Genomic DNA, 12,861 nt, shown 5'->3' with positions numbered 1-12,861 from the left:
TTCTCTTCACAAACATCTCATCAGTTTTAAATGTGCCATATAAAGACAGCCCATAATATAATTCAACATCACATGTTGCCATCTTGTTCTACTGATCAGTGAGGTGAAACAAACTGTGTATTGTCTGGAATGTTGTTAATATGACGTTTAATTATGCTTTGTTCAGTTCACAGTGATCTGAACACACACACACACACACACACATACAAAATCATCTGATCTTCCACATTTTGTTGAACTGTAACAAAAACACCTCGAGCCTCTGTTTAGAGAGCAGAAAACAGTGCAAACATTTAAACATGTTAATTCTACTCAACAAAAGCAGCACACGTCTCAGTAAAATGAAAGCAAATAATTCTATTTATTAATGTATCAAAACATTCTTTACAAAGTGGTGACGTATTAACAGTTTTCGAAAAATGATTTTGGATGCGGGAGCACGAGGTAACACTTGTCTCCTCTGATCTGACAGCAACATCTGGGCTCAGACACGTTCACGAAACCTGGTTTTAATTCATTTATGTGGCAAACTTCTTCTGTCGGACAGCGGCGGGCAGCTGAGACATGATTTCCAGTAGGGGGCGCTCCACCACGACCAGAGAATGGTCCTCCAGTAATCTCACACACATCAGGTGCTGTGGGACAAAATAAAAGTAGAAAACATCAGCCAAATGTTCAAATACTATTAACAGTTCTTTACTTTTCCTGTTCTGTATGAAAACAGTGAGAAGCATTCCACCCTCAAACTCTATTCATTTGTGTTGAATGACAGTAGTTCCCAACATACTGTTATCTAACAGTTTCAACTGTTAATACATTACTTTTACACATGGGGGGTCACAGACAGTACATGAGGGTGGGACCACTCGCTTTTTAAAAATTATATTTGGACCCCTCCACTTTTACCAAGTTGAAAATCAGTACATCACTCTATGAACTCGAATCCATTCATCGCTTATCGAGAGAACGTCCAAATCAATGAAACTCAATCCCACGTTTTCATTGCTACCTTACACCCAGGCACTTCTCATACAGCACACACATGTACACATACATACACACACACAGATATTACACACTAAATAACTAAATGTTGGTATTTTGTTCGTATCTTGCTCGACGTCTCCATATAGACTTACAGCAGCCTCGCTGTTCTGTTAGAGAACTGTTAAAAAGCTGCGATGCAGAGCCCCTGGATAGCTGAATGGTTAGGGAGCATGCTTAAACTGAGTCTTGCATTTTTATAGGAAACTTGCTGGTTAATGTAAATTTCCTAATGATCAGCATCACACCATTTAGTTTAATCTTTTACCTCGTTTGTTTTGCTCCTTAACAGAAATATGTGGATATGTTATTGTAATATAATCACTTCGTTGATTTTTAATACGATGCTGGTACCTGGAAGTTCTTGCATATCTTGAAGGCGTGGTTGTGCATGATCCTTTCCGGCTCAGGAAGACTCCTCAGTGTCATCTGATTGTAGAGCAGAGTCTTTGCTTCAGGGAGGGGCTGCGTGTGGAAATAAGACACTATGATTGAACACTCTGTTTAAAACTAAATGCAACATGCACATTTCACTCCTTCAGAACAGACAGTTATCAGTTTAAACATACCAGACTCTGGTCCAGGATGCAGAACATGAACATGTCATGCAGAATAATGTGAGCTGGGTTTTTAGGATTGAAGGTGACGTGGGTGACGGGCGTGTCCCTCTCCACCCACAGAGGGTGCAGTCCTTGTTTCTGCAGCTTCCGACTCCAATCTGTGTACTCCTTCTGTACCAGGGAGAACTCAAAGATCTGCAGGACACACACACACGGGACAGAAAACACAAACTGTAAGAACATCTCATTATCATCTTTGAGAAAGTTAAACTGTACTCTGTTTCATTTGTAACAACTAAGTATGGCGAACACACAACACACAAAACACCAACAGAGCAGGTGGCAACAGCTGCTGCAGTGTTTACCTGCTGGTCGGCGTGCACCACGACGAGGTTGCTGGTTGTTGGGTGGATGGCTATGGCGGTGGGACAGGAGCTGTACACTGGAACTGTACAGTGAAGCTATAACATACAAACACACAGAGACGCTTAATATCACAGACTGGTTGAAGCAGCATTTAAGACATCATCAGATCATAAAGATATCACACATATAGAAATGAAAAAACATCCGGCTCAGTTCACCTTTAGCTTGTGAAGGTTGTAGACGTGGATCTCACAGTCTGTGTTGGCTGTAGCCAACCATTTACCATCCTCACTGGCATGCAGCAAGTGGACTGGCTGTCTGGAGCCTGGACATTAAACACACATACACACACACACACACACACACATTCTGGTTGATGATTTTTGTTTATTTCATTGGCTTCTACTACAATACAGAGTTAACTTCAACGTCCTGCTTACAGTTGTTTAAGCAATGGATGGTTTTGCTCTCCTGTGCATTTCCGAACTGCTCACAGACTACAATAACACAGACCACTTGGGTCATCGAGTGGTAGTACGATCCAGATCTGGTGAGGGTGCTGTAAGTTACTTTGGTCCAGCAGTCTAGAAAAAACTATCTGAAGTCTGCCACAACTGTGTCCACCATCAAAACCTGTCTAGCTGTGTCAGGTTTAATACTCATGTTTTAATAGGAGTCCAACTATGGTATGGTCTCAGTGATGAGTTGAAATTGTATAATTCTCTGTTAAGTTTCAAAAAAGCCTTTAAGTAATAAAATAATTAAGGATTTTGATGTAAATAGATTCAAATATGAAAGAGTTAGGATTATTATTTATTTTTTTTGTACTGCTGATATTCTTGGTTATTGTATGGATTGTATAGGATAGGCACAAATAAATTCTGGGCTTCAGCTTATATATATAGTGATGTTTTGTCAGTTGCACATCCACACAATTTGTTAAGTTTTGCTTCCTCTAATTTATGACCAAAATAAACTATTCATCCATTCATTACTGCATGTGCATGACAGACTGTTAACATTTCACCTCTATGGGGTACATGCAAGTTGCTTACTGGGTGGGTAGTTGTGTGTTGCACATGCATTCTAACGCTGATTTGCTTTACACACAATTATTTAGGATTGTGCTCCTCACAATACCCTCAGACAACTCCATTAGCACGAAGGACTCTGGACTCAGACTCACCTGACTTGGGTTTGAGGGTGTGGAGGTATTTGCACTCTGATTGGCTGAGGCCAACAACAATGACTGAAGAATGACTGGAGGAGGCAAAGAGTTTGGAGGAGTCAGAGGAGAAGCAAAGCTGGTGGGCTGAGTGAAGGACCTTAGGTAGTTTGGACACCTGGAGGGAGGAGGAGGAAGGACGGGCGTGAGCTTCATCATGGTCCACATTACTTTACACACATAAACATTCACTGAACTTGTTCTACATTTAGCTCATATGTTGTTGTATAATGTCAGCGTTTAGGGGCCAACCTTTGTGAGGCTGATGTTGTTGTTGTCCAGCTGTAACCTGTAGAGACGGACGCTGCAGACGGTAGCGTAAGCTAACCATCCTCCACATGGAGACAAAGCACTGCAGCAGATGTGATCCTCTCCCTGCAGATGTCAGCATACAAGCAAGTTTCTTTCAATATCCTCAAAACTCCAAGATTGAACCACAGATAAAAGCAGTGAGGTCACCTGACGGATTATACAGACCTTGTGGAGAATTGAATGTCTGCAAATAATGTCTAAATATTACACACCTTCCTCTTGAGCTGGATCAGTTTTTCTGGTTTCCTCTTTACAGGCAGACTGTCACCAGGCTTTCCTGATAACAAACAGTTATTACATTATAACAACACTGCCATCAGATTGGCACTTTTTTTTTTACTGTGTGTGTTTTTATCCTCACCGTATCCTTCACTCTCTCCTAATCTCCACAGCTCTAAATGATCAGGGAACTGGAAGAGCAACAGTCCTGCTTTCTTTGCACAGGAAACCAGACTTCTCTAAATAGGTAGAAAAATTGGATGGATGGATAGATAAAGAGATAGAGAGACGGACATATGTAAGCATCAATGATCATGATACACACTGGTTGTCAATTTGCATATGCCACTACATGGTGTGATTTTCACACAATCTTCACCAACTGTGATGAGCTGTGAGAGGTTCTGTTGTGTACTCACATGTGGAAAAGCTATTTTGCGCAGGGCTGACTCCTGAGTGTTCTTCTCCACTTTGTCCAGCAGGGGTCGTACTACCAGCTGGGTGTCCATACCTGCCAGGATTAAAAAAAGTCAAATCATCCTCATCTTTTCATAGGACAAGTTCACATTTAAGATACAGTACGTTTGAGACAATACATTTTTCCCCATTGTACAAGGTTAGCTCTACATGTGGTGAGAAATTTGCTGTGAGACACATACAAGTAATATTAGCATAAAAGCTAACAAGTGATGTCAGCATAAAAACAGGAAAGTGACGTTACCATAAAATCTAATTAGTGACTTAAGCATGAAAATAAGAAGTAGCTAATATTAGCATAAAAACAAAAAAGTGTTCTTAGCATAAAAAACTAAATGATAATGTTAGCACAACCAACAAAAAAAGTAATGTTAACATAAAAACAGAAAAGTGACGTTAGCATAAAAAACAAAACAGCAATGTTAGCATAAAAACAAAAGAGGCGTTAGCATAAAAACTAAATTGACACTAACATAAAAATCTAATAAGTGACTTTAGCATAAAAAACTTTTAAAAAGTGACGTTGGTATAAACATCTAATTAGTGACTTTAGCACAAAAAAGCCAAACAGTTATGTTAGCATAAAACAATAATAACATTATCATAAAAAAGAAATATATGACTGCAGCATTTAAAAAAAACAACAAACATAACATTAGCAAGTCATTTCTGCTGTTTGACTACACAGGTGATGAATGCATGAACACCCATTCTGATTACTACATTAATAACATTAGTATGTATGAATATGCTGCTGTTTAACACTAGACTGCAGTGTGTAACAGGCAAAGCTTCTCTCATAAGGAGCTTTTGTTCAAAGCAACATTCAAATGAGGAATGAGGTAATTAAGTGTGACCTTATTAGCAACCAGGCATTTCTTCCAGCAGTGTCAGTGAATGTGTAACCTTATCCTTACACAACATATACCTAAATCATACCAACCACAGCAGCAGATTAAACACTGACCTCCAGAAACCACAGCAGTCTCAGTGTGGACGAGCGCTCTCACATCGTGCGAGTGATTTTTAAAGGTCCTGGTTCGGACCCATTCCTTATCCTGTTGGCCCACAGTGGAAGAGATGAACTGGAACTGGACCACAGTCCCCTCTGATGTCCCAGCTACCAGACTGTTCCCGTCCTGTTAAACATTTAAAATACTTATCATCTGAGCCTAAACCGAGCTAAAGCCTAGAGGGTCTGTTATGCGTCCTCATCATTTGTTCTACCTGTGAAACGGCCAAAGCCAGCACGTCCCATTTGGTGACCAGGTGAGTTCGGATCAGCGTTCCTGTGAGTCCGTCCCACATCTGGACCTTTCCTGCAGAATCACCGCTGACGATGGTGTGGTCAGACAAGAAGACGACGCTCCACACCACCACCTCTCTGCTCTTGGATGCTCCGATGCCTCTCTCTACCAGCAGTCTGTGTGTGGCGTGACCTAAACTCAGCACAGACACAGAGACGCTGAGGAGTCACAATCATACCAATGACCACTCATCTTCTCATGTTTTACGGTTGAAGATTTGAACTGATTGTGGGTTCTGTGTATAGTAGTATCTGCTTACCTGTCTCAGCGTCAAAGATTCTGATCATGTCCATCATGCCAGCCGCTATCAGTGTATCAGAGGGATGCCAGGACAAAGATATAATACGACCTAGAAGACCACATGAAAGGAAATCAAAGACTGCATGTCACCAAGTCAGACAGGGACCATAATTACCTTGGATCACATTCAGCCAACAAAACACCAAACTACACCCTGACTTATCATGAACAAATGTAGTTTCTAGTTAAAAAATGTCACATTAAAGAGCTCAATTAAGTAATGTGTTACATGACACATGAACGACAGGGATGTATTAATGAGCACACCTGTCATTTGAAAAGACTGTCTCTGAATCAGCTTGTTCTCTCACCTCTCTGTCTCTCGAGGTTCCTTTGAAACTGAATCGTCTCTTCCAGTATTTCAAACATCTTCACCGTGCCATCCTCACACCCCGCCTGACACACAAAAAATCCAGTTATCAAACAACTAAAGCAGAAAAAGCATCAGTTCTAACCCAGGAAACCTGGGTGGAAAAGCTTAATAATATCCACAAGGTGTTGACTGACCGCTAGCAGTGTTCCTTGGCTGTTGCTACTGATGGTCCAGATTGGTCCTCCGTAAGCCTCCATGGTGTACTTGGGTTTTAGGTTCTCCAGGTCGTACTCTGTGATCTCTCCGTTCAAACCAGCGCTGAAGAGACGCTCACCCACCCAGCACAGAGCCTCAATGGACCTGCCCTCCTGTCCTGGGATCAGCTGTGCACCAGAGTCAAAACAAGTATGGACGTTATCATATCGGCACGAATTAACTTATCGTACAATAACGTAATTATAAACATGATCATGTCTATATATGGACTTATCGTATGATATATGGATATGACCGTGATCATTTTGTTGACCTCAGTATTGCCACACTTCACATTAGCAGCTAAGAGGCTATTCATGTCAGATTGGCTAAATGGTAAATGGTAACTAGACTGTACTTGTATAGCGCTTTTCTAGTCTTTTGACCACTCAAAACGCTTTTACACTACATGTCACATTCACCAATTCACACACATTCATACACTGATGACAGGGGCTACCACACAGAGTGCCAACCTACTCATCAGGAGGAAACTAACCAATCATACACATTCACACACCGTTGGCACAGCAACGGGAGCAATTTGGGGTTAAGCATCTTGCCCAAGGACACATCAACATATGGACTGGAGGAGCTGGGAATCAAACCGCTTATCTTCCAATTGGTGGACGACTGCTCTACCTCCTGAGCCACAGCTGCCCCTAAGTAGGTAGTGTCCTCCATTCCTCACTGTGCATGTCCTGAGTTAAGAGTGCACCGCTTATATGGAATTAAAGCTAAATAACTCCCAATCTGTGTTTTTACAGAAGTGAGGTGCCCACTCTTCAATCCCACCCCCAACCCTTGGCATTATTATGTTATAATTTTATCATCATATCAGTGGTATTAAATGATCCTAAAATGACAATAATATAGTTTATTGCGATTATTTCTGAGACAATATATCGTCCAACAACAGTAGTTATGGTGACAGGCCTATCTGCAGCATATTCATAACTGGGTGGCTGTGGCTCAGGAGGTAAACATTCGTCCACCAATCGGAAGATTGGCAGTTCAATTCCTGGCTCTTCCAGTCCACGTGTTGATGTGTCCATGGGCAAGATACTTAACCCCAAAGTGCTCCTGATGGCTGTGCCAACGGTGTATGTAATGGTGAATGTGTGTGAATGTTAGTTTCCTCCGGATGAGCAGGTTGAAACCCTGCGTAACAGCTCCTGTCATCAGTGTATGAATGTGTGTGAATGGGTGAATGTGACATGTAATGTAAAAGTGCTTTGAGTGGTGATAAATACAGTCCATTTACCATTTCATAACCCAACAAACAGCCACAATTTGACTACATTTGGAGTGTTTGCTATTATTTATACTATTACCTAGTTCCAATTAAAAAGTTTGAACACACGTTCTCATTTAAGGGAATAGGAAGGTGTGTCTAACCTCCTAAATGGTGCTGTATAACACTATATAATATAATAAACTTATTACTAAAACTTTCCTCTTGGACTGCAATGATTGAATGGACCTCATCTTACATTACAGTAAATTGTATTACTTTGGGCTTTTGACTCTCATCAAAACAACAACAACAACTTTGATGACATCACCTTGGATTTAAGGACATTTTGAGGGTATTTCATAGTTGTCTGATGTGTTAGTGACCCACTAGTTAAAACGAATATTTAGTTGCAACTCGCTTTGTCCCAACATAACACAATAGGAAAACCTTTACAACTTGGTGCGCTGTTCAATTATTTATAAATCAAACTGAGATCACCACAGGACTAAAATGTCTGGACCTCCTCTAGGCTATTACCTTTTCTTGGAAGTAGTTGTCAGCAAAGTTAAAGATCTCCAAAGCTCCGTCAGCCCGGGCCAGAGCCAGCCGCTCACTGCGGCTGCTGAGCGCCATGGCCCGGATAGCACTGGGCATGTAGTCGAAGAACCGAACCCGGTGCACCTTAAAATCTCCCATTTTAACTGTGAAGTGGAAACACACACAGGCAGCTTATGTGAAGAGGGCAGACACGTGAATGTGTCTGTTAGCACATAAAACACCACCTAACACGTTACATCCCTGCGTTTTTGACGGAACACAGACTACAGGCTTCATTCATTTACGTTATAAAACATGTACGCTCACTACAGAATAGCACTCACCTGTTGTTTTTATCCACACTCACTCAACTTTGTGTGCTAATAACTCCACACGCTGGAAAACATCAGGGGCCACGTTGGGGATCTTTGAACCGGTAGTGATTGGAAAAAAACGGAAATACGTCATCACACTGACAGCACGCTCAGCTGGCGGGAAATATTATCCAAAAATGAGCAGTGACTGAACTGTGTTTGTATTGTTATCAAAGCTAACTCTGGATATTTTAATGTTAAAGCTTTCATAATTGATCGGTCCTTTCCATTTGGTTAATGTCACCGTAACGGCGCGTTCTCGCTATCTGATTGGACAATGGTTCAAATAGTTGTAAGGTAAGAATGGTGAACTAACGTTAGCGGTAGTTTATCTTACTAGCTAATATTTGCAGGTGTTACACCGTATTTGGTGACCCATGAGATTCTGTTAACTAAGGTGTTGGAAGAAGTACTAAAACCCCTTTACTAAACGTACTAATACCACACTGTTAAAATATTTCATTACAGGTAAACATTCTGCATATAAAATCCTCCTTAGGTTAAAGTATGGAAGCATTACTAGCTTCATTTACTAAAGTAAAGGTAAAAGGTACAAACTAAGGTCAGAGTACACATTTTCTTTAAAGAGGACTTTAACTTTAAAGTATGTTAACACTTTGGTATTAATACTTTTACTTAGGTACAGGATGTAAACATACATAATTACAAGTAAAAATGTAATGAAGTATTTTAACAGTGTGGTATTAATACTTTTACTTAAGAAAAAGGGTCTGAGTATTTCTTCCCATATCACAGAATCTGATGGGTCACCAAACAAGGTGTAACACTGGTATCATCAGTGAAGTATTCAGACAGTAAATATTTTATTTGGCTTGGTAACACTAATAAAGTGTAAACCACAGGAACAGAATCAGATGTAAACGTTTAATATTTTATTTATCAGGTGCTTTTGAGGGAAGGTGAAAGCATGCTGAATTGACAAGTAGTTCCTGGAGTTTATAAAAACACAGTTTAGTTATATTCTACATACACTCATATTGGCAGTATACATATTGGAAGCTAATCTTTGAGTGGAGACACATGTTAAAGGGGTGCTGGTACTAAATGTTTGCTCCCACTACGACAGTTTTGCATTATAATATCCTGTATTATTACAACGAAATCTGTCCTGGGGGGTATTCCAGAAAACGTGTTATGTGAAAACTCAGAGTAAGTTAACCCTGAGATGAGGGAAACTCATGTGTTATCTGTTCCAGAAAGAGAGGTAACTGAAACTCTGAGTCAGTCACCATGGTAACTGACTCTGAGTCAGTCACCATGGTAACTGTCTGTGTGAACATAACCTGCTCGCTGGCAGGTTTTCTTTAAGGAACCCTGAGTTTCTACCTGTCTCCTCCCACCTGCCAGACAGCAAGCTGCCACACATGGGTTGTCTGTTTCTTCGCAATCCGATAAATATCGAGGCAGAATTAATCATTTCTTAACATTCTCCGGCCTTATCTGCCTTCTTGTTCATCAAATTTTTAGGAAGTATTTTATTTAATATTCATGTACACATCGTCACATGTTAGTCTTAAAATCAATGACTCCAATATGTATAATATGTAAAATTGTGTTGAATAAAAGTGTTAAAATAGTGTAAAATGTTAATCTAGTAAGCAGGATATTAGATGAGAAGACATATGTGTGAAACAGCTTTCTGTTGGGGGTTTAAATTACTACATGTTGAAGTAGCCACTGAATTAATATTAACTTAGTTTAATAGCCTACGTCAACTATGAATAAAATCAAAGCGAGGTACAATCATAGCCCAGCAAAATGTGCCTTACTTTTCTGAATTATGTTTTTTTATTTCATTTTTAGCTGCTTCCTAATATGTTACACCACTTTTTCACCTGTATGCTACAAGTTTAAGTGAGGTAAGTTAAGTTAGTGGAGTGGTGCATTTAAACTTAGGCATTGACTCAGGCAGCAGTTTTCTCCCATGCTGCTTCTCTCTCCTTAGCGTCTGCAGCGGTGTTACTTTTTGTGAAATATATGATCATATTCGCCACAGGCCTGCAGGGGGAGCTCCAGTTACAGTGAGGTGACGTAAATCGAGCTTTTTTTCTCAGTAGTTGCCATGGTGAATCAAGGTATCGGGGCTCCATTGATGATGGCTTTGTATAGTGGTCGCGCACGCGCCAAACTCAAGGTTAACATACTCAGAGTTGATTTACCTAATTCAGATCAGCTGTTCTGGAACCGGATACTCCGAGTTTCCCATCTCAGAGTAAAGTCAACTCAGAGTTCTGGGTTAAACTCAGAGTTTGTTGAACCTCCTACCTGGAATACCCCCCCTCGGTATTTTTGGCTGATGTTGTGTGTGTGTGTGTGTGCTCCTGTAGAGCCAGTGTGGATGGCAGTACACCTCCAGAGTGGCTGCTGGTGGAGCTGCAGGGAGAGGTGGTGTCCAGACACAACTCTGGTCTGACAGGAAATGTGATGGGAGACCTGCTGTACACCACAGAGGTAAGCAACACACTGAAAAGCCAAACTAAAACTAAGTAAGCTATTTGATAGAATCCAGACTTGTCATTGCATACACAGAAATATTGCAATATTTTCCATTGTGTTTTGTGAAATGTTGTTGTTATTGTGTGTCCTTAAATGTATGTTTTACATCTCAGGGCTACCGTAGATTGTGGATTTATTTTTTGAAGACATCAGATCTTGTGTAGAGAAAAAGCATTACTGCATTGACTTGAATGGGTTGAAAACAATGTGTTAGAACCTCTGACCAAACCTCTGATCACAGAGACCCTGTTTACACCTGACATTAAAATGCATCTCAGGTGATTCAATCACAACTGGACAGCACTTAATACAAGTGTAAATGACCACCAAGACACATTGTGATCTGATCACTCATTCCACTTGCCGAGGTGGTGTGGGACGTATTTGAGCACATATCTTCTGCAGTCACGGCTGTTCCCTTGTGGTCATGCTAATGCCAGGTGCAAACGGCACCAGAGTGTACGCTGGGTTTGGTATTTTTGCCTGTGAATGCTACTCTAAGTTTACAGTGTTTGTTGATGTATTTGTGCTTTTAATGTGGCTGCACTTATTATATTGAGCAATGGAGTACAGGTACTGTATTGATATCTTAATGAGTTTTCTCACCTGTAGATCTTTAGAATATAGCTTTATATTCTCAGAGTTGTCTAGTACTGATAACTTATCAATCAATGAGTATTCAATCCTTTTCTGTAACTCTTCAGTCTCACTTTACTCTGATGTTCTTCCTCCTCTCTCCACCAGGGGGTGCCGGTGCTACTCGTAGGGCACCACATTCTATACGGGAAGCAAGTCAAACTGGAGAAAGCCTTCGCTGTCCTCACCAAGCATACCGGCCATTCACAGGACACCACGGGTAGCCAGGACAACAACGATGCCTCCCAGGTATCCATGGAAACGGACCAGCAAGAATCCACCTCCACTTCTTACTCTGTGACTGCCCTCATCAAGCGGAAGCTGATCTTTAAGACGCGCCCTAAACCCATCATCACTAACGTACCGAAAAAGGTGTAGCAGTCGTATTTAATGGAGACAAACAGGACGGAGGATCTGCTGATCCAGTTGGTCCACACTGACTTTTTATGAAACAAAGAGTGACTGTATAAATCATTGCCTTCCACCTCTGATAGGATGCAGTTTGAGTTGTTGTTCAGTTGATCAGAATCACCCCTGATATTGATTAATACCGTGAGTTGGGAAACTTTTTTATACCTGAACTGATTCTATCAAGAGACTTTAATGAGGCTCCTCGCGGTTATGAGTCAACGTTGTATTATTTTCCTGGCTGTTTCAAAGGCTTGTCCACACCGACAAATATCACACTCTGGATGGAAGGCTGAATCATTTTCAATCTTTTCTGTGAAAATAAATAAATAAAGTTTTGGACATCAGCAGCTTGAGTCTGTAAGTGTCCATACTAGGGATGGGCAACACGGAACTTTTTCAATTTGTTTATACAATTTTAACAATACTGATACTGTACTACTCTTGAATGGGTATTCAAATCATATGACACATGCTGGCCATTAATAATATATTTAAGTAAATAAAATAAATACAAATATTTGTGCTGATAATTTTACACAACTACTATGATTAAATAATTATAAATATGAATGAAAATTAAATTACCGATAGCATAAAAAGTGCAAAATTACATTTTCTTTTTCTTTCCTTCTTACACAGACTGTGGCTTTTCCAAAATAAACAACATATAACTTGTACATATTCAACTATTTAAGCTTCCTGACAGAAAACAATAATGTTCTTTGCTACTAGCATTTGAAATAGTAACAATATAACACAATACGCACTGAA

The 12,861-nt window shown here is 40.4% G+C and overlaps 2 protein-coding genes across 2 annotated transcripts; one reads left to right on the top strand and one right to left on the bottom strand.

The window, feature by feature from the left end:
• Positions 1-342: 342 nt before the first annotated feature.
• On the bottom strand, positions 343-8,581 carry utp4 (UTP4 small subunit processome component). The gene is made up of 17 exons (XM_062420574.1): positions 8,497-8,581; positions 8,153-8,316; positions 6,318-6,506; positions 6,122-6,206; positions 5,770-5,859; positions 5,431-5,642; positions 5,171-5,342; positions 4,146-4,237; positions 3,869-3,965; positions 3,720-3,784; positions 3,448-3,570; positions 3,157-3,313; positions 2,189-2,295; positions 1,970-2,065; positions 1,614-1,799; positions 1,399-1,509; positions 343-635 (listed from the first exon to the last, which is right to left on the bottom strand). The coding sequence occupies exons 2-17, from the start codon at positions 8,309-8,311 to the stop codon at positions 519-521; spliced, it is 2,058 nt and encodes a 685-aa protein (XP_062276558.1). The 5' UTR covers positions 8,312-8,316; positions 8,497-8,581; the 3' UTR covers positions 343-518.
• A 107-nt stretch (positions 8,582-8,688) lies between these two features.
• On the top strand, positions 8,689-12,431 carry chtf8 (CTF8, chromosome transmission fidelity factor 8 homolog (S. cerevisiae)). Its single transcript, XM_062420575.1, has 3 exons — positions 8,689-8,823; positions 10,875-10,998; positions 11,788-12,431. The coding sequence occupies exons 1-3, from the start codon at positions 8,804-8,806 to the stop codon at positions 12,055-12,057; spliced, it is 414 nt and encodes a 137-aa protein (XP_062276559.1). The 5' UTR covers positions 8,689-8,803; the 3' UTR covers positions 12,058-12,431.
• The last annotated feature ends 430 nt before the right edge of the window (positions 12,432-12,861 follow it).

Source organism: Scomber scombrus, chromosome 6 (assembly GCF_963691925.1).
Source record: "Scomber scombrus chromosome 6, fScoSco1.1, whole genome shotgun sequence".
NCBI lineage: Eukaryota > Metazoa > Chordata > Actinopteri > Scombriformes > Scombridae > Scomber > Scomber scombrus.
The sequence above is the reverse complement of the archived record's forward strand: the minus strand, read 5'-3'. Positions and strand labels throughout refer to the sequence as shown.

Coding starts and splice junctions, on each gene's coding strand:
- utp4 (XM_062420574.1), bottom strand. CDS start 8,311: ATGGGAGATTTTAAGGTGCACCGGGTTCGGTTCTTCGACTACATGCCC. Junction 3,966..4,145: donor GCAAAATAGCTTTTCCACAT/GTGAGTACACAA, acceptor CTACCTATTTAG/AGAAGTCTGGTTTCCTGTGC. Junction 3,785..3,868: donor AGGAGAGAGTGAAGGATACG/GTGAGGATAAAA, acceptor GTTTGTTATCAG/GAAAGCCTGGTGACAGTCTG.
- chtf8 (XM_062420575.1), top strand. CDS start 8,804: ATGGTTCAAATAGTTGTAAG. Junction 8,824..10,874: donor ATGGTTCAAATAGTTGTAAG/GTAAGAATGGTG, acceptor GTGCTCCTGTAG/AGCCAGTGTGGATGGCAGTA. Junction 10,999..11,787: donor ACCTGCTGTACACCACAGAG/GTAAGCAACACA, acceptor TCTCTCCACCAG/GGGGTGCCGGTGCTACTCGT.